The sequence below is a fragment of the Quercus suber genome, unplaced genomic scaffold (assembly GCF_002906115.3).
Source record: "Quercus suber isolate HL8 unplaced genomic scaffold, Cork oak 2.0 scaffold_1079, whole genome shotgun sequence".
NCBI classification, from domain to species: domain Eukaryota; kingdom Viridiplantae; phylum Streptophyta; class Magnoliopsida; order Fagales; family Fagaceae; genus Quercus; species Quercus suber.
Window position 1 is genome coordinate 95,609 of NW_027070485.1, and position 26,436 is coordinate 122,044.

General features: G+C 34.1%; 2 protein-coding genes across 2 annotated transcripts; both read left to right on the forward strand.

Moving 5' to 3' along the window:
- The first annotated feature begins 752 nt into the window (after nucleotides 1-752).
- On the forward strand, nucleotides 753-18,162 carry LOC111987655 (NAD-dependent malic enzyme 62 kDa isoform, mitochondrial). Its single transcript, XM_024019380.2, has 19 exons — nucleotides 753-1,133; nucleotides 1,233-1,329; nucleotides 2,281-2,399; nucleotides 4,697-4,864; nucleotides 4,953-5,081; nucleotides 5,314-5,374; nucleotides 7,852-7,955; nucleotides 8,066-8,149; nucleotides 9,088-9,194; nucleotides 9,824-9,935; nucleotides 12,228-12,341; nucleotides 13,101-13,166; nucleotides 15,282-15,354; nucleotides 15,488-15,574; nucleotides 15,918-15,972; nucleotides 16,052-16,123; nucleotides 16,507-16,569; nucleotides 16,686-16,800; nucleotides 17,868-18,162. The coding sequence occupies exons 1-19, from the start codon at nucleotides 945-947 to the stop codon at nucleotides 17,940-17,942; spliced, it is 1,890 nt and encodes a 629-aa protein (XP_023875148.1). The 5' UTR covers nucleotides 753-944; the 3' UTR covers nucleotides 17,943-18,162.
- Nucleotides 18,163-23,672: 5,510 nt separating this feature from the next.
- Nucleotides 23,673-26,317, forward strand: LOC136065677 (phragmoplastin DRP1E-like). Its single transcript, XM_065769205.1, has 4 exons — nucleotides 23,673-24,049; nucleotides 24,302-24,365; nucleotides 24,498-24,605; nucleotides 26,193-26,317. Exons 1-4 carry the CDS (start codon nucleotides 23,909-23,911, stop codon nucleotides 26,300-26,302), a joined length of 423 nt encoding a protein of 140 aa, XP_065625277.1. The 5' UTR covers nucleotides 23,673-23,908; the 3' UTR covers nucleotides 26,303-26,317.
- Nucleotides 26,318-26,436: the final 119 nt, after the last annotated feature.

Below are 26,436 nucleotides of genomic sequence, written 5' to 3' on the forward strand. Positions count from 1 at the left end.
TTGGGAGGCATGACTTTGGACAACTTAAATATTGAGAATCATACAAGAGAGAGCAACATTGTTAGGAATAGAAGTTGTCTATCAACAATGGCTTAAAAGCTAAGAGAGAAAGGAATAGAAGTTGAGTGTTATTTTTGTTATGAGAGTTCATTACAATAAAGCGATATATTGTACATTAAAGGCTTCATCATCCTCCGCAATTTAGAACATGCAAATCATGAGTGGACCTTATTGTGAAGGTTAGCATTAACAACCTGAAAGTCTTTTTTTTTTTTTTTTTATGTCCACAATTGGGCAGTTAGGAGCCCAATGAATGGGCCGAAAAAATTGTTAAGCAGTGAGACCAATAAGGAAAGAGAAGCATCTCTTCTCTTCCGTCAGCACTTTCACATAAATTGACTATTACTGTTTTTTTATATTTGAATATCATTTACACTGAAACTTAATTTAATATTTTGATCGGATGATAAAAAATTATTATAAAAAACAAACGCTACTGGTAAATTCTCTATCGTTTGAATAAAATATCTAAAGTTTAATTTTTATTTATACTAAAAATCAATTTAATGTATTAGTCTGACGGCAAAAACTTATTATCAAGAGAATTAATTGGAACTCTCTTAACAAAAAAAAAAACCTTCAAAAAAAAAAAAATCTCTCTTAAAAAAAAAAAAGCATTTATTATTAACAGTGGGTGAACACTCCGCATTTGTCAAAATCAACCAAAAAAAGGTCCTGACCCAACAAAAACACGGCCGCATTCACTGCAGTAAACCAGTAACAGACTGAAAAATAAAACGTACATATCCACTTTCCAATCATTCTCTTTTTTTCACTTCTTTCTGCTACTGAAAAAACCAAACTAAAACTTTTCTTCTTTTCTTCTCCACTACTAGGGCACACAGAGAATATTCATCTTTCTCCACAGATTTCAGAAAAAAAAAATGTCAAACTTTTCCAATCAGATCAGAGCCTCTTCGGCTCTAATCAAACGGCTTAAACACCACCACCACCGAAGCAGTAATCCGCTGCTGCTAATGCAATCCAGATCCTACACTACCAACGAGTGTCATCGTCCAGCCATCGTTCAAAAACGCAGCCTCGACATTCTCCACGATCCTTGGTTCAATAAAGTATAACAATTTTTCCTTTCTTTCAATTCACTTTTTTTTTTTTTTTTGTTTCGTTTATTGAAATTGATTTGATTGTTGAAAAAAAAAAAAAAAAAATAGGGAACGGCGTTTTCAATGACGGAACGGGATCGTCTTGATCTTCGGGGACTTCTGCCTCCAAATGTCATGACTCCAGAGCAGCAAATTAAGCGCTACAGTAAGTACACCTTTTTTTTTTTTTTTTTTTTTGTTTGAGTTACTGTTAAAATAGAAAGAAGAAAATGAAATGATGTAGATAGAACTGTAACAAGAGAGTTAACGTGGTTTTAATCCGATTGTCACTTATTTACAAACTTTGAAACAATTACACGATAATACTATTTTAGGCGCATAATAATCGGATATGCAGTGTCTATGTGTAAGAGGAATATTATTTGAAAATGACGCCTATTTTGGGAGCCTAAAAAAGAGCGTTTTTAAAACCCAAAATTCTATTTTGCAATAATAAGTCCTCGTGTAGCTTTATTACGAACGCTCATTTTAAACTCGAAACGCAATTTTGCAACGGCCTATACAAATGCACCCGCTCAGTTTTTTAATTATTGAGTGGTGTTGTATGTGCAAGAGGAATCGGGAATCAAATGAGCACTTGTTTGCTTCATTGTCCAGTGGCTAGAAATATCTGGTCTTTTTTGTGTTTGGGGGGTATCTTGGGTGATGCTTGGGAATGTAATTGAGACACTAGAGTATTGAAAAGGAAGATTTCACTGAAGTAAAGTCTCAAAGATTTGGAGGGGCGTCATGCGGCGATTTTGGCAAGAGAGAGAAATAGAAGAATGGTTTGATGGAATTGAGAGTTCTAATCATACTATCAAACTGAGTTTATTGAGGTCCCTACATGATTGGTGTGTCATGTGTGCCTTAAGCAGTTTCTTGATTTTTTAGAGCAATTGATTATATGATTGTAATGCTTTATGAGTGGTTTGCTATGCATTCTGTGTACTTTTGAATAAAATTATTTTTTACTTATATAAATAATGTTTACTCCACAGGTTTAGGGTGCTTTAATAAATTTATAACGCCTTTACTAAATTTCTCATTTTTCCATGCTAGCATTTTTTTTTTTTTTGTTTCAGCAATATTTTTGCTGGTTTTTGTTAATTGACAGTGGTTGACTTGAAGAGGCTTGAAGTGCAAGCAAGAGATGGACCATCTGATCCAAATGCTCTGGCGAAATGGCGGATACTTAACCGGTTGCATGATAGGAATGAGGTTATGTACTATAAGGTGATTTGAAAACTTTATTCCTTTATATCTACTCTATATTGACGTGCATATATCATTGGAAATTAGTGTTATAGTACTTCTTAATTAAGTGATTATCTAAAATAGTTGCTAAAATTGCCTGTGTGGAGTTGTTGATCTTTATACTTTAGTAACAAGTAGATAATTTGACTATTTTAGGTATAAGAAATGGAAGACTCGCCTTTAATTTATGGTGTGGTATAGAAGGAAATTTCATAAAACTCATTCAACATCCTGCAACTTTAGTTATTTGTTAGTCAGGTTTGCAGGTCAGTGTTGGTTGCATATCTGTTCAGTTTAAAAAATTTTATGAATAATATCTTTTGCTGTAATTGTGTTACCATTTGCCACCTTGATTACTACTATTAACTCAGGTGTATGTCTCAGAAAGATGTCAATTTTATCTTCAATTTCAGGGTCCTTGGTCCTTGTTCTTTATCCTTTTTTATTCTGAGTTGATTCCCCTCTTGTGGATATTATACATGTTAATTAAGTTAATAACATAGAGAGTATAAAATTGGATAAGATAGAATTGCCGAGAGGAATATATGTGGCCAACCAGGTTTTCCTCTAGCCCATCAAGCTCTCAGAAGGAACAGATACCTCCAACAAAGATCCACCCCTAAGAAAATAGGTTTAAGCATAAGCAACCTAAATAGAGCCAAAAATTACCAAAATGATTCCATATAAACCTTATATCAGAAGCTTTATTCCAAAGTTCGTGATTCAGAAGGTTTGAATCTTAGGAACCAAACTAATCACTTTAGCAATTACCTCTACCAACCACTTACCAGCAGTCATAAAAAAACTCTTAACAGCCAAGCCTACCTTGTCTTGTAAAATGCTCCTGGTGGTCCTGCAGAAGTGAGCACCATAGCCATTAGGGTCAGGAGCTCTGAATCCATTCAAAGAAAACAGCACAGCTAAGCTCTTCATCTTAAATATAATGTGCATGCACTAGATTATTTCCCATTTTTTTTCATGATAAAGAAACCCCCAAAGTTGTGGATGGCACCTCCTCCCCACCTTGGACTTACGAGTTTTGTGTTCAAAAGTGGAAAACACACTTTTGGGTTATTGTCATTGAGTCATTGACTTTGGAAAAAAGGTTTTCTGTAGATTTTCTGCTGTGCCAAATGCAGGTAATCGCTGAAAATTTTTGGAAAATATTTTCTGTTGAATTGTTTGGTCCTTGAAGGTGTTGATTCACATTTGAGTTTTCATTATGGCGTTGATAATGTAAAAAGAGTGAAAATTAAGGAAGGCAAGGTGGAAAAAGGAGAGATGTGATGAGGAAAGGAAGCGCAGCAGAGAGAGAGAGAGGTTTTGAGGCAGGGTGCTATCCTCTACTGATATTGAATCTCTGTTTTGCCTGTGTATATTTTCTATACTTGAACGGTTTTCTTACAGAATAAAGACAGATTGTTTGATGCCCAAATAAAAAAAGTTTCTGAATTTGAAAAAATAAAATAAAATACAAGAAAAAATTGATGTGGAAACTGCATTTAAGAGCCAAGCAGAATGCTGCATTCACTAGTATGTGGCACACATGGGCTACAAAATTGGAAGGAAAGGAACTCTTTAGGTGTAAAACATGATATAATCTGCTGAGAGAAGCATGGTGCACACTCACATACCCACTTAATACCCCTTCTGCATGCCTTGGTCCAAGCGGTGTCATTTTTCCATGTTTAAAATCAAAAAGAACAATTTTTTCTTCACATTGAAACATAATAGTGATGCAATGAAGCCTAATTCTACTGCCTTGTAAAACCTTCAAATAAGAACTTTAGTATGACATCTTCTTTACCACTGTTATCACTTCCACCAGGTAACTATCATATGTTACTTCTTCCAAGATGCTGCCATGCCATCACCATCATAATAGTGTGCATGGTGAACCTTCTCGTAATGAGGACATTTGTCTCTTCATTAGCCTTGCCCTTATATTGATTTTGGGTTTCTAAGGAATGAAATACTGGTGTGGACTTTGTCCTGTGTCAAATAGTCTGCCATGTTATCTCAAATGGCACTTCCACCCACAATATAGAATGGGGCGGGGGGTGACGTCGTGGGTTCAATACCCATTGGGTAGGTGTGTGACTTAACAATTAACAATAAATCATATTCATGCTACCGCACTTCCATCAAAATGTTGACCTTATGTTATTGTTTGCATTTCCTACTGTTTGGGGTAGTTGCAAACATTCTATAAAGCTAATCTTATGGATTTCATTGTTTAACAGTTAAAGTCATGACTTCATTGGTGAAATGGACAGGTTTTGATCAACAACATTGAGGAATATGCACCTATTGTTTATACTCCAACTGTAGGTTTGGTTTGCCAGAATTACAGTGGCTTGTTTCGAAGGCCTAGGGGAATGTATTTCAGTGCAGAAGATCGTGGAGAAATGATGTCTATGGTTTATAACTGGCCAGCTGATCAGGTTTTCTGTTATTGATATTGAGAATCATAATTATTAATTATTGATTTATTTTAATTTCCTGATAAGTATTAAAAAACTTGGTCTGCAGGTTGATATGATTGTTGTCACGGATGGAAGCAGAATACTGGGTCTAGGAGACCTTGGAGTTCAGGGAATTGGAATTGCAATTGGGAAGCTGGATCTATATGTTGCTGCGGCAGGGATAAACCCTCAAAGGGTATTTCTTGCTTTATGTATCATATCTTTCTATTGTAATAGTTTTATGCATTTATATGAATACACACATCCAAAAACACATGCAAAAAAGTAGACTTTCTTGAATATTATTGTGAATGATGTTGTCAAATATGCATAAACAAAACTTTGATGCATGAATTAAAAAAAATTTAAATTAACAACTCAACTCAACATAGCCTTAATCCCAACTAATTGATTTCACCCTGCTATAGGTACTTCCTGTCATGATTGATGTGGGAACTAACAATGAGAAGCTGCTGGACGACCCCCTGTGTAGGTTCTTCTTCATTCATTTGTGGTGATGATGTTGCACCTTTTTTTTTCGTCATTGCAATTCATTCTCAAATGTGAAGCATGGTGGGTGAGCTGTGGTAGATTTGAAAGTCCAAGCTGCCTTGCATAATAGCTCTTCATGTGTTTTTGGTTCAAAATTTAAACTATAGAATCTTTTGCTGTTAGCTGAATGTTGGCATTGGTGGGTTGATCTACTATCGTCTCTCACACGAGACCTATTCGCCCACATCATATTGGTTGGCAATATTTCTCTTCATGTTTGGAGATTAGTGCCTCATTGCTTGATTTGGTGCATTTGGCGTGAAAGGAATGCTAGAAGTTTTGAGGGTAGTGAAAGATCTTTGCTAGAGATTAAGTCTTTTTTCTTGCACACTCTCTTTGAGTGGAGTGTGGTCTTCTCTCATTTCTCTTGTTCTTCTTTTTCTATTTTTCTTGATCGTTGTACCTTTGTGTTATGATTTGTGCCCCCATAGTACATCCCCAATGTACTCGGTTTGGCACTTTTTCTATTATTAATAATATTCTTACGTTATTTATCAAAAAAAAATTGGAGATTAGTGCCTCATTGCTTGATTTGGTGCATTTGGCGTGAAAGGAATGCTAGAAGTTTTGAGGGTAGTGAAAGATCTTTGCTAGAGATTAAGTCTTTTTTCTTGCACACTCTCTTTGAGTGGAGTGTGGTCTTCTCTCATTTCTCTTGTTCTTCTTTTTCTATTTTTCTTGATCGTTGTACCTTTGTGTTATGATTTGTGCCCCCATAGTACATCCCCAATGTACTCGGTTTGGCACTTTTTCTATTATTAATAATATTCTTACGTTATTTATCAAAAAAAAAAAAATTCTCTTCATGCCTCATAGCATGGACATTTTAATTAGGCTAAAATGCAAAACCCACCCTCTATGTTTCACCATAATTCATTTCAGTCCTTTAAGTTTCAAGTTTATTCAAGGCTTCTCCATCAACTTCTGCTAAATGTTGCGGATAATTGTTCAAATTTTTAATTTTTTTCATCAAATTTTTTAAATTAAAAAAAAATTCAATTAATTAGTGAAAAATATTTTCCAGAATTTAAATGAAGGCGATGGAGAGGCCTTAATTGAATAAATTTGAAACTTAGAGGACTAAAATGAATGAAAACAAAGTTAGAGGATTGAAATGAATTTTGGTGAACCTTAGAGGGTGGGTTTTGCATTTTAGCCTTTTAATTATGTCTATGAATCTTGCACCCTGTTTTTGCTCAATTACATTCCCTATACTTGCCCTTTTTATTCAATAATGCCAAATTGGAGCTTAGGCTTTGAAGATGATGTATTCTATACTGCTTGAAAATGCCATGGATTGGGAAGCTTCAGTGAAGTCATTATTATAGAGACAAGAGTGAGGAGATGGAATGTGATGGATAGGGAAGCTTCAATGAAGTCATTATTATAGAGAGAAGAAGAGGGGGTGGAATGTGAGGGTTGTGGGGGATTTTAATGATTGGGAGTTAGAGGGGGTGGCTTTATTCCTCCAACTGCTAGAATCTCACATGTTCCCATTAGGGAGAGGGAGGGGGGGGAGATCAAATAAGGTGGAAGTTGAAGAGTAGTGGGGATTTTAGTGTTCGATTTTCTTATGAGCCATTACAGGGCTCACCCCGTGTTCCTCTGGAGGGCCATATGGGGGGCTAAGGCTCCTCAAAGAGTTTCCTTCTTTGTGTGGATAGTAGCATGGGGAAATCCTTACTTGAGGGGGGAGATCAGATGAGGTGGAAGTTGAAGAGGAGTGGGGATTTTAGTGTTCGATCTTCTTATGGGCATTACGGGGCTCATCCCTTGTGTCTTTCCTTTGTAGGCCATATGGGGGGCTAAGTCTCCTCAAAGAGTTTCCTTTTTGTGTTGACAACAACTTGGGGGAAAATCCGTACTTGTGAGCTCAAGGGGGAATATCCAATTGTGAGTTGGTGGTGGATGTGCCGATGTAGTGGGGAGATGGTGGACCATCTTTTGTTACATTGTAGTGTGGCATTTGAGTTGTGGAGTTTTGTTTTTAGATCATTTGGGATTCAATTAGTATTATTGGGCAAGGTTGTTGAGCTATTATGTGGGTGGTGGATTTGGGGAGGGAAAGATATCTAGAATCTTGTTCCTTTATGTTTGTTGTGGACTATATGGTGGGAAAGAAATTGACGAACTTTTGAAGATGTGGAAACCACGATTAGTCATTTGCTAGCAACCTTCACTAGCTCCTTATATGAGTGGTCTTATGCATTGGGTTCTACAGATAGTAAATTCCATCGAGTCATTCATTTAGTCATTACCTTTGTAGATAATATTTTTCATTTTATTTCTTTATGCTTCTTCATGTCATTTTTTACATGAAGTAGTATAAAATTATTCTTGCCTATAAAAAAAATCATCTAAAAAGTTGTATTTACTTTGATTATTATTATTATTTTATTTTATTTTATTATCAGATTTGGGACTGCAAGAAAACCGTCTTGATGGTGATGAGTATGTTGCTGTCATTGATGAATTCATGGAGGCAGTGTTTACTCGATGGCCGAATGTGATTGTGCAGGTAATTTAAATGTTGCGTATGCTAATTTAATCACTAGTAGTTGGAATGCAAGATGACATTTTTATTATTATTATTAAAGGATGAGATAAAAGACACTTGGGTTTGTGCAGTTTGAAGATTTCCAAAGCAAGTGGGCCTTTAAGTTGTTGCAGCGTTATAGAAATACATACAGAATGTTTAATGATGATGTCCAGGTAATTAAATTCTTGGTTATATCAAAGCATTTCATTATTTTTACTCACAGCAATATCCACCTACATAAATTTAATCTTTCTCAACCTCTTATGTCACATATCCACCTACATAAATTTAATCTTTCTCAGCCATTCATGATAATGACAACATTTCTGTTGCTTAATGTTTTAAGCTTTGCTGATAAAACCTATTATGAATACTAATGGTACCATGCATCTATGAAACTTATGGTCAACTTAGCGCAGCATTCTTATATGTTAATATTGTTGCTGGTATTTATGTGATCATATATGTCGCGAAGATAATTGTTTCTGTACAATTGTACTAATTTCTAATGCTAGAAACATCCTTTTGGGACTCACTATACCATCTTGTGTCAATTATAATTGAATTCTACGTACTTGAATTATTCAGTAAATACTTCATCAGAAAGAAAAAAGAGCTATTGGGAACTGATTGTCAAACATGGCTTTTAAGCTCCAGTCATTTTACAAGACCAATACTTACACTTAGGGTAGAAAAATGCAAATAAGCAATAAGGGATTGGTAATCAATAACATGTCTGGCACAAAAACGAGCATGTAAACTTTAGCATGTACAAAAGCCAGAAGATGAACTGGTACAAGCATCTGTATGTCAAGGAGGCAAAGTTAATTAATATCTCTTATTATAATCTTTCTTCTATGTCATTTGTATCAATTTTTTAACCATGGCATGAATCTCTTTGTGATTATAGTGAGTGGTGTTTGTATGTTTGCCTCTGTACCTTTTGTGGATATTGTTTTCTATTGTTTCAGTTAGTGATGAGTATATGCTTTTACGAATTTAAAGATCTGAGATATAAGACATAGACCATGTTAATTTGTATTAGGTTTCAACATTTAGGAATATGAATGTCAATTACTACTGGCATGCTTTGAATTCATTTGTCTTACAGGGAACTGCAGGAGTTGCTATTGCTGGACTTTTAGGAGCTGTTAGAGCACAAGGAAGGCCAATGATAGACTTTCCAAAGCAAAAGATTGTTGTTGCTGGTGCTGGAAGGTTAGGCTTTTCATTTATATAAACGAGAAGAATTTATATATTTATTTTTTATTTTTTAATTCGTTTTTTTGGGGGTTGAAGAAGAAATGGTTATGGAACATAATCCCAATAATTAATGTTCGCCCTGGGAAATCAGACTATACTTAATACCATTTGGAAGTTTAGAATGTGCTACTCAAAGAATTACACTCAGATGAGAGCAAGAAGATTAATTTTAGTTTTACTTGTTAAAAAAAAACAGGAAGATATATTTTATCTCAAGAGAAAAATTCAATCTTTAGAAATAATATAATCTGCGCCTCAAAGACATGCACAAAAATTGCCATAACTGAATTCAGGATATTAAGATGGAGCAGCTGTATAGAAAAGGTGATCTCAGCAGTTTTGTGATGTTCATTTTATGTGGGTATGTTTACCTTGGTGTTCTCTTCATACACCAATAATCTTGCAACCTGTTGATTGCATTGTTGGGAGGCTTTTTCTGTTGTGCCAATGCTTCTCAAGGATTTAGTTCATCTGCAAATAATGTTGTGTGAACCAACAGTAAAGTTCCTTCATGTTTAGCACAAAATATCAACTTTAAGTTTTTCTTTGCTTATTTATTTATTTATTTATTTTACTGCTTGCAGTGCAGGAATAGGGGTTCTTAACTCTGCAAGAAAAACAATGGCAAGGATGTTAGGAAATAATGAGCATGCTTTTGGCAGTGCTCAGCGTCAATTCTGGGTAGTTGACGCCAAGGTCAGTAGTCATACTTCTAAATTCTGTTTCCAACTGTGCTATAAGGTCACAGGTGGCTGTACCATCTGTGATATGGAATTTCTATAATCTAAAATTGTGGATGAATTTTTAAGTTATGAATTGGATACTTTGGATCATTGATATTACACTATGAAAGACCCCTACTTGCAGATTTGTTCTTTTATATCACTAAATGCCCTTGACCAGTATGTAAAATGATTTCCATTGGTATCAATGTGTTACAGAGTATTATTTATCATGCCAAGCTTTACTTCTATAGCCTCATGGTGTTTAAGAGGTTCTTAATTCTAGTTAATGGTAGCCCTGCTGATTTTTTCTCAAGCTCCAAGGGACTAAGATAAGGAGACCTGCTGTCTCTGCTCATGTTTATTTTGGATATGGAGGTTCGCAGTGGAATGATAGATCAGACAGATGTTGCTTTTTATGATGGATGGGAGGAACAGGGGTTCTTTGACTGTTTCTCACCTGTTATTTGTTGATGATACCACAATTTATTTGTGATCCAAATTGGCGTACATCAGATTCTTGCAATGTTTTTACATACTTTGAGGCATCAGCAAGTTTGAGGGTGAGCCTAAGAGTGAGATGGTACTCTGAGGGGGCAGTACTGGAGGTGGAAGCTTTAGCTACAGTGTTACACTTTAGGTGAGTTCACTGCAGTTGACTTATTTGGGTTTGCTGTTGGGATCTTCATTTAGAGCTCATAGTGCATGAAATGGCATTGGGAAAAGGGAGAAGAGACTAGCAGGGTGGAAGAAACTGTATCACTCTAAAAAGGGGGGAGGGGGGGTTGAATTACTTTGATCAAGAGCTCTTTGTTGAACTTGCCCATTTACTTAGTGATAGCAGCAACCTTTGGCATTGGCAGCGAGAGTTAAAATTAGGGCTTTGATACCATATTGTCTCGGGAAGTGTGTTTTGGAATTTCAAAGTTAATCACCCTGACACACATAAATAATATTTATATGAGTGATTACATTGATATTACTATTTTGCCCCTAACTTAATAGAAACTCATAACATATCTACTTTCACGATGCCTATGAATGTCGTTAATCTTATGAAAAATCACACCAGGACTTTTTTTTGGGGGGCAGGGAGGGAGGGGTGGAAAATACTCAAATTTGCCAAAAGCTTTGTAGCTTAACTAGTTGGAATCTCCTACGGTTTCCACTGGTAACATCTAGGGTTCAAATACCCCCTCCCCCGTTGTAACTATCAAAAGTATGTTCTCTGCTGTATAAAGTTGGGTTGGGGATTTAAAAATTGAGCTCATTTAAAAAGGCATTGTTAGGGAAGTGGGTATGGAGGTTCACTAAGGAGAATGAGTATTTATGGAAGCGGTTGGTGTCAGTAAAATATGGCAAAGGGGATTGAACGTCTAATTCATGGTGGGAGTTTGGAAGACCATAAAAGCTGGGTGGTATTCGTTATTTGTTAGATATCAAGTAGGGGATGGTAGCAGAGTTGAATTTTGGCATATCTTTGGTGCACTAATAGTACCCTAGAAGTTAAACAAAAACGAATTCTTTAGTGTGCATTCGTAATATGAGGCCTTAAGAGGGAATGATGCATTGGGTTTGCCTTGGAGGGCAATATGGAGGGTAAAGGCTACATTGAGAGTGGCATTTTGTGGGTGGACAGCTTCTCAGGTGAGGATTCTAACAATAGACAATCTTATAAAACGGAAGATGTTTGTTGTGAACCAATGTGTTATTTACAAATAGGATGGAGAGTGTGGATCAATTGCTTCTGCGTTGCCCAGTAATGAGGGAGTTAAAAAGAATTTAATTTTGACGCATTTGGAGTCAAGTGGGTGATGCCTAAAGTTGTATGAGGAGTGTTTCGATACAGGCACTGAAGACCTATTTCTTTTAGAGATAGGGTAAGGAATATGGCTCCCTTGTGTTTTGATGTGGCTCATTTGGAGGGAATGAACTAAGAGGACTTTTGAGGGGCTAGAATTGAATATTGAGTGGTTAAAAGACCAAATTGTTGCGTCCTTATTATATTGGGATGTCTTTAGATGGGCGGAGGCCTTTGAATTTATTTCATTGTATTGACTTATTGAACTATTGATGTGAAGGGTTTTCAATGAGTATAGAACTGGTATACTCCATGCTGCCCCCTAGTTATGTATCTGTAGTTCAATACAATTGGTTTTACTTATATGAAAAAAAGAGGCCTCCTTTCTTGTAATGCTGGTCTTTATCCTCACTCATTAATATTGGCTGGATATGATAATTAGACTTTGTATTTTGTCTTGTCCAGGGTCTGATAACAGAAGATCGTGAAAACATTGATCCAGATGCACTTCCGTTTGCAAGGAAGGTCAATGAAATTAATCGCCAGGACTTACGGGAAGGCGCAAGTCTTGTGGAAGTGGTTTGTGAAATTCTCACTTAGTTCTAATTAGTGAATTTATTTTATTTTATATATATATTTATCTCCGGTATTTGTATCCTGGTAGATTGTAATGCTATTATGTGCTCTATATACAAATTTGCTTTGTTCTTTTGGTATATATTTTGCTTGTGTTAGGCTATTGAAAATTGATTGATGTAACTGGATTTGAGACCTAGCCTTCCCCATAGGTATATATATTTCTTTGCCAAGCACCAAGCTTTCCTGGTAATGAGGGATTCTGAAGCTATTCACCAATGGGAAAGCAGCAATACAGATGCTCTCTCTCTCTCACTCACTCTTGTGCTCTCCTAATTTTCACCTCCTACAAAAGTAAGAGGCATATGAGGGAATTAAATAACAATAAAGCTGAGGTTTGTAAGAGTTTAATCAGGAAAAAAATTGTGATTGGTAATTTAAGCTGATATTACTTATAATCAAGAACTGTTATTATTCTTCTGATAAACAAGTTTTGTTGTTGTTACTTGTGCATTTAGATTAGCTTCTCTTTGCAGCTTATGTGCAACTTTTTAAAGCCTCAATTTTTTCTAGGTACAACTGTACTTTTGCCAAATAAGCAAATCAAAACCAACTCTCAAGTATGATACACATGCATAAATTAAAAGGGAAAGAATGTCGTTTTGAATTGGGAATATTGTCTAATTGCAGAACATTTAAACTGTCTGCCTGATCATTGTTTACCACGTTACTGATCCATCTTGCCTAATCTTTGCTAATCAGGTACAGAAAGTGAAGCCTGATGTGCTTCTTGGATTATCTGCAGTTGGGGGTTTGTTCTCAAAAGAGGTACCTAGAAAGGATTCATATTGTTCATTAATGAAAGTTTTGTCCTTTTTCTATTGGACTATTATATTAATGTATGAAACTCTAGGGTATATGTACCCTTTCTTGATCCTGCTTTAGAGATCATTGTCCATTTTGGGAGTGGTTAGTAAATGTTATAGAGTTTGGCCTTTCTTGTCATTGTGACTGTGTGCTGTTGTTTTCTAACTATGAACTGGCAAAATGATTTAGGCTTAGTACATGCCAAGTCTGCTCCTCTATATGAATATTTAAAGTGTTCAATATTCCTGTGTATTTGGGATAGACCATAAAGTTTCAAGCTTTAAGGAGTAGAGTTTAATTTTTGTTTGAGTTTAAGAAAACTGTCCAATTGTAAATATCGTAAAAACAAATTTATCATCATATTCCACTTATCCTAAAAATAAAGTTATCATCATATTCTTAATTCTTGGGTTTACCTATTAAATATAATAGTTTATTGATGAAAAAGAGGATAGGCAAAGTTTCAATTTTGGGGAAGATGTTTCATTTGTAAAGTCAATATTTACCTTTTTGCTTCTTTCCATCTTGAGGATTTAATTCTCAAGATTAAATTAAATGAACTACTATTTTTAAAGTTTTACCCCTAAAAAACTACTCTTTTAAACCATAAAAAATGTTACGGTGCATAGTCCTCGATGATATATTAAAAAGAAAGAAAATATAGCTATTCTATCAGTTTAAGAAGCCCCTCGTATGCTATGTAAAATCTTTTTTTTTTTTTTTTTTAGTTCTAAATTAGGAAGCATCGATACAGGTACGTTATATGTATGTATATGTTACAATACTGACATAGTAATATGTGAATTCTTGAAATTTTTAGTTTTTAAATGGGATGTAGAGTGGAGACATGGTTAGAATTTTGGACAACCTTCTTTGATACCTTGATAAACTAACACTTGTCCCAAAGGGAAACGGATAATTTGATCATTAAATTCTGAGAGATACTTATATAAATTAATATGTAAATAAATAATTTAACATCATGTTATACTAATTTTTAGTTTAAAAGATTAAAAATAAATGATAAAGGGCATAGAATATGTCAAAAATAATAAAACTTTTAAAAAGCTATTAACTTTATATAGAGAAAGTGAGTGAGAGAGGGAGGATTTTAAAAGCTAAAAAAGTATCTCACGGTATTTATACCGGATGCGTGTTGGATACTGATATGGTTGTATGCCTGAAGCATTCGTGCTTCCTAGGTTCTAAATGGAGTTGGATTGGATTCTTCTTAGTTTGATTTCCCACATTTGTTGCTAGATTATTCTTGTTCCTGACTTTTAGTTGCCATTTGAGGTGGCTGGAGACCATTGATGATGTATACTGCAAGTCCTGGAAAAAAATTTACAAGATACATCTATGCTTTTACTCTTAGGCTCTTAGTTTCTTTTGTGTTGAGTGAAAAAGAAGCTGTGTGATCTGTTTTTTTATGAGAAGGTTGTACAGAATTTATCTAGCCCAATTATTTTTATGGTGCAATTCATAAAATGAAACTTTGTGGGTAAAATATGACCACGCATGTTGCCCTCACAGAGCTTGGGCACATGATAGTGGAAGCAGTTATCTAGGAGGCAAATGCTAAGTTTGTGAAGATATTATCATTTTATATTTTCAATGGTATCTTGTCAAGTGTGTCTGTTAATCGTATTATGTAAATGGTATTTTGTTAGCCAAGTACCTTAAAAACTTTTACTAACACTTTGTCTGGGTTGAGGGAAGATGGAGAAAAAGTAAAGATGGGGGGGGAGGGAAAAGGCAGGGAGGATAAGAAAATCCTTTGTTTGGTTGGAGTGAGGAAAAGGAAAATTGATGGATTGTTTTCAATTGGGCTCACATTTTTCGTTCTTCCCAAATTGGAAAGAAATGAGAGGAAAGAGAGAGTTTGTGTAGGAGTATCCACATGAGGTTTCTTTTTTTCCTTTCCTTTCTTCTTTGTGAACCAAACACTTTAAAGGAAAAGTACCCCCCTTTCCTTACCTCTATACTCTTCCCTCCCACTCCATTTTGCCAAACATGGTGTAAGTTTCTGACAACTGACTCTTTCCTGCAAAATTTGATGTGATGCATTCATTTCAGGTATTAGAGGCCCTTAAAGCTTCAACTTCAACAAGACCGGCCATATTTGCAATGTCAAATCCTACAAATAATGGTATAGATCTTTCATTTTCTTCCTTTTTTACAGTAGATAATTATTTTATGGTAATTTACATTTGTTCACAACTTTGACCATTCTTATTTGACTTCTGTTTTTCCTCTTTTTTATTTTTTTATTTTTGGGACAGCTGAATGCACTCCTGAGGAAGCATATTCCAGTTTGGGTGAAAATATAATATTTGCAAGTGGAAGCCCATTCAAAGACGTGGATCTTGGTATGTACTAAGGCCGCTACATTGACTGTATTCTACTTTCATTTCTTTAGTATAGTCTTCATGAGATTGTAATTGTTACTGAAAAATCAGATTACATGCGTAGTAATTGGAAGTGCAGAAATTGTTATTAGTTATGATATGTTTAATTTAGAACATGTTAGTAAAAATGCACCAGTTGTTACTCATGAAACTGTTAAATTCGCTTATTATTTCTTAGATGCATGAAGAGCGTCTGTGGCTTACATGCTAATTTTGAATCTTTGATAGAGGACTTACAACAGAAAGTTCTCTTCAAAATACTTTTATATGATGCAAGCGCCTTAACTACTTTTGACTTCCACAGGAAATGGTCGTATTGGCCACTGCAACCAGGGAAACAACATGTACCTCTTTCCAGGGTTAGTTTTATCAAGGGAGATCCAAGCTTGAGTTTCACTAAGTTAACTTTTCATATTAATAACTAGACTGTTTATGCAGCATTGGGCTTGGTACTCTTCTATCTGGCTCCAGGATTATTACTGATGGCATGTTACAGGCTGCGGCTGAGTGGTACTTTATCATATCTCCTTACTCACTGAATTGATTTCTTTAGGATGAAAGTTCTAAGCAACTTGAGAATTATACACCATCAAAACAATGTCTATACCCCTGCCTGCCATCCTCCCAAATATCCTAAGGGAAAAAAAAAATAGTAATGTTACCGGCTCTTGTAGCCAACTGGCACCTCTCCCCCTTAAATAAATGGAGGTCTTGGTTTTAACCTTTGCAAGAATTGGGATTTGGGAAGTGGGGAGAGGGTCTCCAACAAAACTAATTCAGTCTTGTAGATTTTTTATTTTTTTATTTTATTTATTTATTTATTTTTTTCAGTGTCTAATAATCTGCCTTAGCCTCTGATATTGTTTATTCTCTAAATCAATTGCAATATACAGCCTTGCTGCATATATGACTGAAGAGGAGGTTCTTAAAGGGGTTATATTCCCGTCAATATCTAGGTTTGTAATTTAACCATTCCCTTTCATTTTCTGTTTATTTATTACTTATATGAGGCAGTTAGGCAGATTTTATTTCTAGTCTTGTGCATTTCTGATTACCTAAACAATGTTTGCAGTATAAGAGATATTACAAAGGAAGTAGCTGCAGCCGTGGTGAAGGAAGCTATAGAAGAGGATGTAGCAGAAGGATACCGTGGCATGGATGCCCGAGAATTACGGAAACTTAGTCAGGTATATTTTTCTTCTGATCATAAATCTTGCAACTATAATATGATCCGAACTTGTTGGATGATACCAACTCGAATCTTGCTTGTAACTTATTGAAGTCCTGGTTCACCTTGCACGAATGCCCATAGATACAGAGGAGCAAGTTTAGCATTTTCAACCAATGAAAAAAAGAAAAGAAAAAGGGATGTATAGCATTTTTAGCTTTCTATGTAAGATATCAAGTTAGCATCAACATAAAGAATTTAGTTCAACAGATCGTCTGCAACATGTGGGAAAATTAAGTTTTTATCATTTGATGGGATTACTTTTTGCTTAGCCTACAGCCATATTTCGATGTGTTTAATTAAGTTTTGGTATTTGACTTTAGAATTTTGGAAGTCTAATTTTCAAAGGAGATATCCCACAAAGATTTGTTTCCCCTCTAAGATACTATCCAAGCACACACATTATGCCTTAGATTTTGGCAATTTCCACAACAATAAACGAAATTAAAAAGCAAAACAACAACAGAGAACACCTATCTGAAAAGTGAAAATGCTGAGAGTCTTTGTGGGCTTTTAGCAGATTTTGTTAAATGGCAAAGTATTGGGAAAATGGCTTTAGTGTAGAGAACAAGAACAAGAGATTATTCCATCATGAATGTTGATGAGACCAAAGCAAATGGCCTTTGCATAACAAGCCACTCACGGGCCACACATTCCTTGGTGCTGAGGACATGCTCAAAGGGTGGGGATTACTCAAAATTCTTATATTCTGTCTTGTACTCTAAAATAGGTGGTTTAATATTTGGCTTATTGACTAAACTTGTATGTAAGGAGTGGGTGTATACACAGTAATCTGTCATGATAGGCCCCTCTTGGCCATCAATAGGCACTTCTGGGTGTCTAGCTGCAGTTCATAAAAGGTTGATGTCAGGATAAATATTTGGTAGTGTAGCAGTCTTGGACCTCCAATATATGGTTTTTAAAAATAGCTACAGTTCATAAACTTAGAACATCTTTGAATTTAGGGCCTGTTTATAGTTTCAGAACTTTAAATTTTATGATAATATAACTGCATCTGTTTTGCAGGAAGAGATTGAAGAATTTGTGAAGAACAACATGTGGAATCCAGATTACCCAACATTGGTTTACCGGAACGACTAACCTCCTACCAAAGCCCCCATACCCCATACCCTCACAAGAACTGAATAACAGCATTGTTGTATGTAATAGTATTTTTTTTCTTCTTAATTTATATGTAAATGGCAAAGTGCTCCTCAATTATATTTGGGATGCATGCATGCATGCAGTTCTTTAATTGTGTATTATTGAAGTAAACAAACCAAATTTTCTGAAATAAACAAAGAAATCTTCATTTCCAAAACACTTTGTTTGCGATGGTGTGTACATGGAAGAACTCATAGGATGATAACTGTTTAAACTGGAAGGCAAACTGTAAACGAATCCCTTGATTGCCAGTTACAAACAGGTTGGTTAGTCTCAGTCATCTTGTAAGAGATTTTGTCTAAGAAGATTGGACGGAACAAAGAGGGTTACCTTAATCTTGTTTTGTATGCTCACTGTTTTGTTTTGAGATGTTCTAAAATATTGTTCACTAAGTTAATAAATAAATTTCGTAATTTCCTTTCATTTTCTTTATCTGAAAGTCAATATTCCCTTTCTATCCATTTGCTTTATTTAAATTTAAAATAACGAAGAATTAGTTATGGAAATTGATGAACTTTTTTATAAGACAATATATTAAATGATTTTCTCTTAAAAGTTGGATTTTTTCAGAGGTGAACAAAGTAAAATAAGACCGGGAGAGTTTTTATTTTCTTGGTGAAGGGATTAGATTAATGGGTTAGAATAAATTTTAAAATAAATAAAAAAATAAATAAATAAAACTCGATTAATCTTTTCATTTCAACCAAGAAATAAAAAAGACATTATAATTTGATGACAAAAAATTATTATAATTTTAAGAGAGAAGAAAAAGTTTTCAAAAGATTGTAGGTGATGGGTATGACCAAGTCCAGCTCGCCCTTGTATAGTTGTTCATAGAATGTGAACTCGTCCTAGAATAGTATTTCATGAGATAAGAAATATCGTGGTAATTATACCGTCTTCTCACCCTCAAGCACGGATCCTTAAGGGGAATCCATCCAGACCTAGTGAGGTCGTCCAAACATGGACGACCCTCAATATAGGATCCGTTTACATGAACCGATGTATTGAACCACGTGGTGAGATATTGATGTATTATTATAACTCCTTATTGAATATTTAACTTCCAATGGCAGTTATTTATTAAACTCCACAAATGTGGGGGAAGTTACCAAACAAATAACTGCCTCCATAGCATTATATATACACTCATCCTCGACAAAATAAAGTGAAGTTTTTCCTTTATATAACTCCTAGAAGTTTGGATATCTATATTCTGAAAGAGAGAAACTAATTTGATCATTGGAGGGTTTGTGGCCGGTAAACCCCGGTCACCTTTGATTTCTTGTTTTTATCTTTTAGGTCTCAAAAATCATCAAGATTCGGAGGATCCAGCCTATTGATTTTTAGAACATTATCAATAGGTTGTCTCAAATGATAATAATTTTTTGTCCTCAAAATTTAATGTCTTTTTTTAGGGCAAAATGAAGGAAAGGATGTCATCAAACTTTATAGGGATGAGGAAGAAAGCAGTGGAATATTTCCTTCATTTTGTTTGGATGATTATTAGGAAAGGAAAAGGTTGAAACTAGGGGGAACTTTCCTTTCCCTTGTTTGCCAAAAGCCAATGGTGGAAATTTCTGTCTTGAGCTAGGTGTTTTATTCAATACTTCAAAGCTAAACATACGTGTGTTATATAAGGCTCCAGTTGTTTTGGTATGATATCTTTTTTTGTCGGAAAATGCTTTTAGCTGAATACTTTATTACTCAAGTTACATGTCTTTAGCTCAAGTTAAAGATTTTTAGGGAAAACTAATTGTTTTATAGGGTTTGGTTATGTTTCAAAAAATGTCCTAAAAAATATTTTTCATCGTTTCATTTGTATGAAAAATTACAAATTTATATATATACACACACTATATTTTTATACAAATATTAGATAACAATTTTAATTCACCATTTTGAAATATGGATACAAAACCACTAAAACTAACCTAAAAATAAGAACAATCATAATAAAATGGTCATTGAGGCTCATCTTATTTCATTTTTTATCCCATTGTTTTTTTGGAAACTCATTCTTTAGCTAAATGAGATTTGTGCAAAAATGACGATTTCAGTGAAAGAGTGAGGAAACAACTAACAAGTAAGCTGAAATATGAAGATATGATCCATAACAAATTAATCATAATTGCAAACTTTGCAAATTAGTACACATTAAGAAGGGTAAATATGGTTGGTACATATTTCATAGATTGAGAGCTTGTTTCATAAATTCATAGGGTGCTTTGGTTATCATATTTTGGTCATAAATTCATTCAAAGGGCTATATTTTGGGTGTGTGAACTATAAAAATACTCCCACGATTTGAGAGTATTTTTATTGTGTCTATAAAGCAATCGACATCATTAATGTTTGTTCTTTGATTTTATCTATTATAATGTATATTTCAAAAGTTTTACATTTCTCTTATTTATTTGCATTTTATTTTACCTTGTACTTTACCATCGTCTTAGAAATTTCTTCCTACCAAAATGAATCTCTAATTCCAAAGAAAAAGACACGATAGGTGGGACAGATACCCAGGGAGGTGGCCCCAATACACAACTCCTCATGTAGATATGGGAGAACAAGGGCATGCATTTGAAAGATGCACTTGTACGATCTGTAATCAACTTGCTTCTTCTTCTTTTTTTATTCCTTTTTTTTGGTCAACCATGGAAATTGCATTAAACTAAAAATTAATCAGTCTATTACATAGTAAGTTAGCTCTATCAGAAGCTACAATGCTTTCCACCACAGGCGGTGGATTCAAAAATACAACAAAAGAGGATAAACTACTTGCACCCAATTTGGCCAATGCATCAACACATTGATTGGCCTCTCGATAGACATGAGTTATCTGCTTGTTAAGTATCTCTCTCTCACTAGGTTCCTTCAATCAGTTAACAATGGTTTCATTAACAGGTTGGTAGTAGTATTGTTCATAAGCAAGACAACGCTTAAGGCAATCTACTTGCTTCTTTACAAACATCATTGACATGCACTAATATTGGCTAAGGTTTTGGGGTTTGAGTAAGATTAAGGTATGTGGAATTGATGTCCCTAACAACTCAGTAAATATGCCATGATATTCTTTTGACATTTTGACGTGATTATGCAATTGAATTTTTTATTTATTCTTAATTGCATTGTGAGTTTTTTTGTGTGGTATAATCCACAAATTTGTGATGGGAAAAGAAAGTAATACCTAGGTTTATAGTTATACGACAGATTGATAATTTAAATGGTAAGAATCGGTAATTGAAACAATGTAACTATTGTGAACTGAGAAACAAAAGATAGTGTAATCAATTCGAGATAGTCAATTTCCTGAACTTGAGAAAGGAAATAGACATTTTTGGTTAATTTTCTGCTTAATTCTCATTAATGTATTCAACATACATAAATAGCTAAGAATGAGATAACCTTATCAACAAATCCTAAAAAAAAGAAACTAATTCTATCCTAAAACATAAGAATTTATTTGAATACAAATAAATAACAATACTAGTCTATCTAAGAATCCTTATTCTATAACTTATCTAAATTCAGATAATTTATTTAGTACCCAAGTCATAACAGCAACACTATTTATAAAAAACAAGATAGCAATTCTAGAAGAGGAGGCACAAGATTATATCATAAAATTTATAATACTTATATTATATTAAGTCGGTGCAAGCATGACGTATTAAATTTAACTTTTATTATTAAAACAAATAATTATGATATATATCTTAAATAATATAAAGTAAATAATGATTTTTTTTTTTTTACTTTCAAAATATTTTTTTATAGTATAATTTTGATTAGAGTAATGTTTTTGAACTTTTAATTAACTCCTAATAGAATTTAGGAATTAAATTTGAAACCATTTATAACTATAAGGAAACTATATAATTTATATAAATATTTAAAAAATAATATCTAGTGTAAGGAGAGTGTAGCTAAAGAGAGTGTAATAACTTGCCACATATAGAAGATAATCACTTAATAACCATGACTTCTAGCATTCTCCAAACAAAAAAAAAAACCATGACTTCTATGGTGCAATATTTATTATTTAGTATAATGTGATATAAATTGATTTATGGTCTTATATTTCGGTGTGTGTGTGTGTTTTTTTTAATGGTCTTATTTCTTTCTTATTAATTCAGTGTGTTCTTTGAGTTTGTGAATCGTTTCAAATTTTTTTTTTTTTTTTTCATAATTTGATTTCTTTCTTTCTCTGATATTTTTCTTCGAGTCCAACGGAATCAATTGATAAATTTGGTTATGACTAATCTATTAGTCAACAAAAAGTCAAACATCCATCTCCCTAAATTGATCAAGTCAAGTAACGGGTTGACCTCAAATCTTTCGTGATACAATTAAACCAATAAATAAATTGTGGAAGAAGCGCTGGATAACATGGATTTGAAATTTATAGCATTTTGTTGATTTAAGTCTTAATTGATATTCATCTCTCCCAACCAAAAAAAAAAAAAAAAAGTCTTAATTGATATTTTCCAAATTTTCCAATGAAGATTTCTATGCCTTAAATCTTCTCTCCCTCAATTATTAAATTTAGAAAAAAAATTAATGTAAATGAAAAACGTTGTGTTTTTTATTATTATTTATTTTTATAGAAGAAATGTAAATAAATAACCTTAACTCATAAGAAAAAGACAAAAAAAGAAAAACACATATGCGCTTAAAACACGGCCCTTTGTTGTTGACTGTATACTAAAGAATCGCCTTTGCTTCGGTCCTTCAGACCAACCTTCCCATAGAGAGGCTATTCTCTCTCTCTCTCTCTCTCTCTCTCTTCGTTTTCGGCAACAATTCCAATTCCACCAATCCAATTTTGGACTGTTTTAAATTTTATTACCTTTTGGAGTTTGGACCTTAGCCGCCAAAACCCCCTTAACGTCTCGAATCCAACACACCCGCCCAGTGGTCCCCACATCCCCCAAACAACCAAAAAAACGAAAAACCATTCAAATTTCAAATTTTCAAAACGCGTCCATTCAATTACTATATTTTAAAATTAAAATCAAAATCCAAAAATTTTCAACAAATTTAGCTAAAAAACAACTCGTGCGTAGTGAAAATAAAATAAATAGGATGATAATGAGTGCTTTTAAGAAACCGGTTAATAATTTATTTAAAATTTTTTTTTATGAAAAATAAAAAAATTTAATTATTATTTAAACAACTTTTTTCATTTCTCATAAAAGTGGTATTAAAAAATGAATTATAAACCAGTGTCTTAAAGGCACTCGTTAGTATTTCTTATAAAATAATGAATTCATAATTTTATCACTCACGAGTTATTACATAACAAAATTGTGATAAAATTATAGATAAATTTGTGAAATTATTTGATTGTATTGTTTAAATAATAATTTTCGTCACATATTTTCACAATACTTTTTTCAGCCACATATTTTTACGTTATTTAAATAACTTTATCAAACGGCTTTCAAAAATTGAATAATTTTCGCAGCCTCACGCTTCGTAAACACTATAGCGTGGACCCCACCAATCCCAACGGTGCACTGCACAACGCCTGCACTGATCTTTTCTCTCCCATATTCTAGACTTTTGACTCTTGTCTTAAAACTTTTTAAACCGTTCAAATACCGTTCGGCAAATTCCAAAAAAAAAAAAAAAATCTCTCTTTTTAATTCTTATTCCTTTTTATCTTTCTGTTAGCGTTAGCTTCTATTCTATTCCATTCCAAGTCAAATATATCATATATACTATTTTTCTTTTGTTGCTTGCTGCTTCTTGCTTTGCTCCTTCTTCTTCTTTTTCTTCTTCTTGTCTGTCTTAGTTCCAACTAGTTCGACTCTAGGGTTTCGATATTATCGGAGAGACTGTGAAATTCGCGAGCTTTTTTGTGTTGTCTGTTTGGATTTTGCTTTTGCTGTGAAGATATGACGACGATGGAGAGTTTGATCGGATTGGTGAACCGGATTCAGAGAGCGTGTACTGTGCTCGGCGACTATGGCGGCGAAGACAACCCTTTCTCTTCTCTCTGGGAAGCTCTTCCCACCGTCGCCGTCGTCGGAGGCCAGGTCCTCCCACCCCTCCTCTTTTCTCACCTTTTCTGTAACTTTCTAGAGAGAGAGAGAATTTTTGACGCAGAGAAAGTTTAGGAGTCAGGAGTGATTTTTCTAGAGAGAGAAGATGAGTTCATAAGGAAAAAAAAGTGAAAATTTTCATTTCTGAGAGAGAGATTTCAAGTTTGTTAGTAAGGAAAAGTTGAAATTTTGAGCTGAATTTTTGGTCTGATTGGTTTTGTTTTTTTTGGATTGAAATGAGTGCAGAGTTCTGGAAAATCATCGGTGTTGGAGAGTATTGTAGGGCGTGACTTTCTTCCAAGAGGATCAGGTTAGTGCCTTTTGGATTCTCGCTTGTGTTTTGAAAAAAAAGCAAAAAAGCTTTGTTCTTTGATTTTTCTTTTTTGTTATTTTGCTAATTGTGATGAATTTGTGGTGTTTGGACTTGCTTTGATCGTTGCAGGGATCGTGACGAGGCGGCCTTTGGTGTTGCAGCTTCACAAGACGGATGATGGGACGCAGGAGTATGCCGAATTCCTTCACATCCCAAGGAGGAAGTTCACTGATTTTGGTGCGTGATATTTTTTCCTCTTTTAGTGAATTACTTGTTTTGTTTATGTGTGTGTATTTTAAGTTTTGTGAAACGAGCCGTAGTTGCTCGAAATAAGCTACAAATGGTTCTGTTTTGACTCACAATGAAATAACAATTGGTTTCAGTTTTCATGGGCCATAACTATGTTCAATATTATGTGTGAGATAATATAAGAATTTGGATGAGACATAGTAGGTAGTCAGTATTTCTGTATTAGTGCCTTTATGAAGAATAAGCATTCGGTCTTCATTAGTAAATTTGGAAATTTTGATGATAGCTAGCTGTTATCAATGAAGTTTCATGAGATTCAACTAATTATATTTGCCTATAATAACTGATACATCTCTAGCTGCTATTTGAAGCTTTTAAAGCATTATTGTCATGTCCTGTTTATGGGTATGTAGGGTTACCCTGCCTGCTATGAACCAGGTTAAAAGCCTCTATTTAAAGCTCTACCATTTATTAGAGAATTAGATAGAATGAGAACTTTTTTTTTTAATGGGTTTACACTGACCTGTTTGTTGTGAAAGGAATTGTAGTCTGGGCTAGGCTTTCTTGCTCTAGAAATTATGGCCCAGCTGTTATGCTTGCCTTTGTTAATATGCGGGCACTTTATGCTGAAGCTCTCAAGTGCCCAAATCAAGGAAAGTGATTTTCTTTAAAAAGAAAGAGAGAGAAAATAGTGGTCCAACACAGGTTGCCAAGGGTATTTTATAGAGGAAATCTATCTTTTGAGTAAGGTTTTGTGGGATTCAGCTCCAATTTTTTGGGTAATATGTTTAATGAAACTGGTTTGGTATTTTACTTATAGATAATCAATGGTTATGTGGTAGACTAGGTACTCTGTTTTAAGATTTTAGAAAGATGCTGTCGGTCCCAATTTGGTTACATTTCATAAGCCATGTTTGGAGGCAAAGGGTAATCTAGTCTATTCTAGCAGTTTTAATTTATATCTGGTTGTGTCTTATATTCCTTGAGATTGAAAAGACCTTAGAAAATGGGATGGATAAATAATTCATCAAAAAAGGAAGAAAAGAAAAGAAAAGGATGGAGAAAATTATCACAATGTTGGGCTTCCATCATAGCTTCCTTAAGGACCTTAACCCTTTTCTTTTTTTGATATATTTGGTCCCATAATTTGTGACCAGACTAGATAACCTTTTCTGTTTGTAGTTTTTCTGGCTTTGTTTAATGCTTAATTTAATATTTTAAAACATGCCAATATGCTCTAGCTTAAATGGCATTTCCTTTACCCATGAAAATGGGTGGAGGATGAGGTCATGGGTTTAAAACCCATTAGGTGCTTGTAAATTACCAATAAAAAAACTTCAATAGTTTAAAGCACATTATTTTGTAAGGATTTCTGGAATTATTTTCAACTTGATTGCCTATTCAAATTTACTTTTGCCTTCTGTGGGGAGTGGCATGAGTTTAGAATTCTCCTCCTTGACTTGTATCAACATTCTTCAATGTATAAAGATTTCTTTGACATTGTTTATTGCCTTCTGTATCTAAGAGAAAAATGATGTCGGAGCTGATAATTTGCCTTCTGAGTTTTTCGTACAGCCCTGGTTCGCAAGGAGATTCAGGATGAGACTGATAGAATGACTGGGAAGACAAAAATGATTTCTCCTATTCCTATCCATCTCAGTATCTACTCTCCAAATGGTGCGTAAGCTTTATTGCTTTTGTGTCAAATCTCTTTAGACACTTGTTATTTTCGGTTTTTTTTTTTTTTTTTTTTTTTTTTTTTTTTTTTTTTTTTTTTTTTTTTTTTTTTTTTTTTTTTTTTTTTTTTTTTTTTTTTTTT

What these genes read in the sequence shown, in the direction of transcription:
- LOC111987655 (XM_024019380.2), top strand. Translation starts at nt 945, where the DNA reads ATGTCAAACTTTTCCAATCAGATCAGAGCCTCTTCGGCTCTAATCAAA. An exon ending in GCTGCTGGACGACCCCCTGT is followed by an intron (nt 5,375 to 7,851) that starts GTAGGTTCTTCT and finishes TTTTATTATCAG; the next exon opens with ATTTGGGACTGCAAGAAAAC. An exon ending in ATTCAAAGACGTGGATCTTG is followed by an intron (nt 15,575 to 15,917) that starts GTATGTACTAAG and finishes TGACTTCCACAG; the next exon opens with GAAATGGTCGTATTGGCCAC.
- LOC136065677 (XM_065769205.1), top strand. Translation starts at nt 23,909, where the DNA reads ATGACGACGATGGAGAGTTTGATCGGATTGGTGAACCGGATTCAGAGA. An exon ending in CTTTCTTCCAAGAGGATCAG is followed by an intron (nt 24,366 to 24,497) that starts GTTAGTGCCTTT and finishes TGATCGTTGCAG; the next exon opens with GGATCGTGACGAGGCGGCCT. An exon ending in GAGGAAGTTCACTGATTTTG is followed by an intron (nt 24,606 to 26,192) that starts GTGCGTGATATT and finishes TTTTTCGTACAG; the next exon opens with CCCTGGTTCGCAAGGAGATT.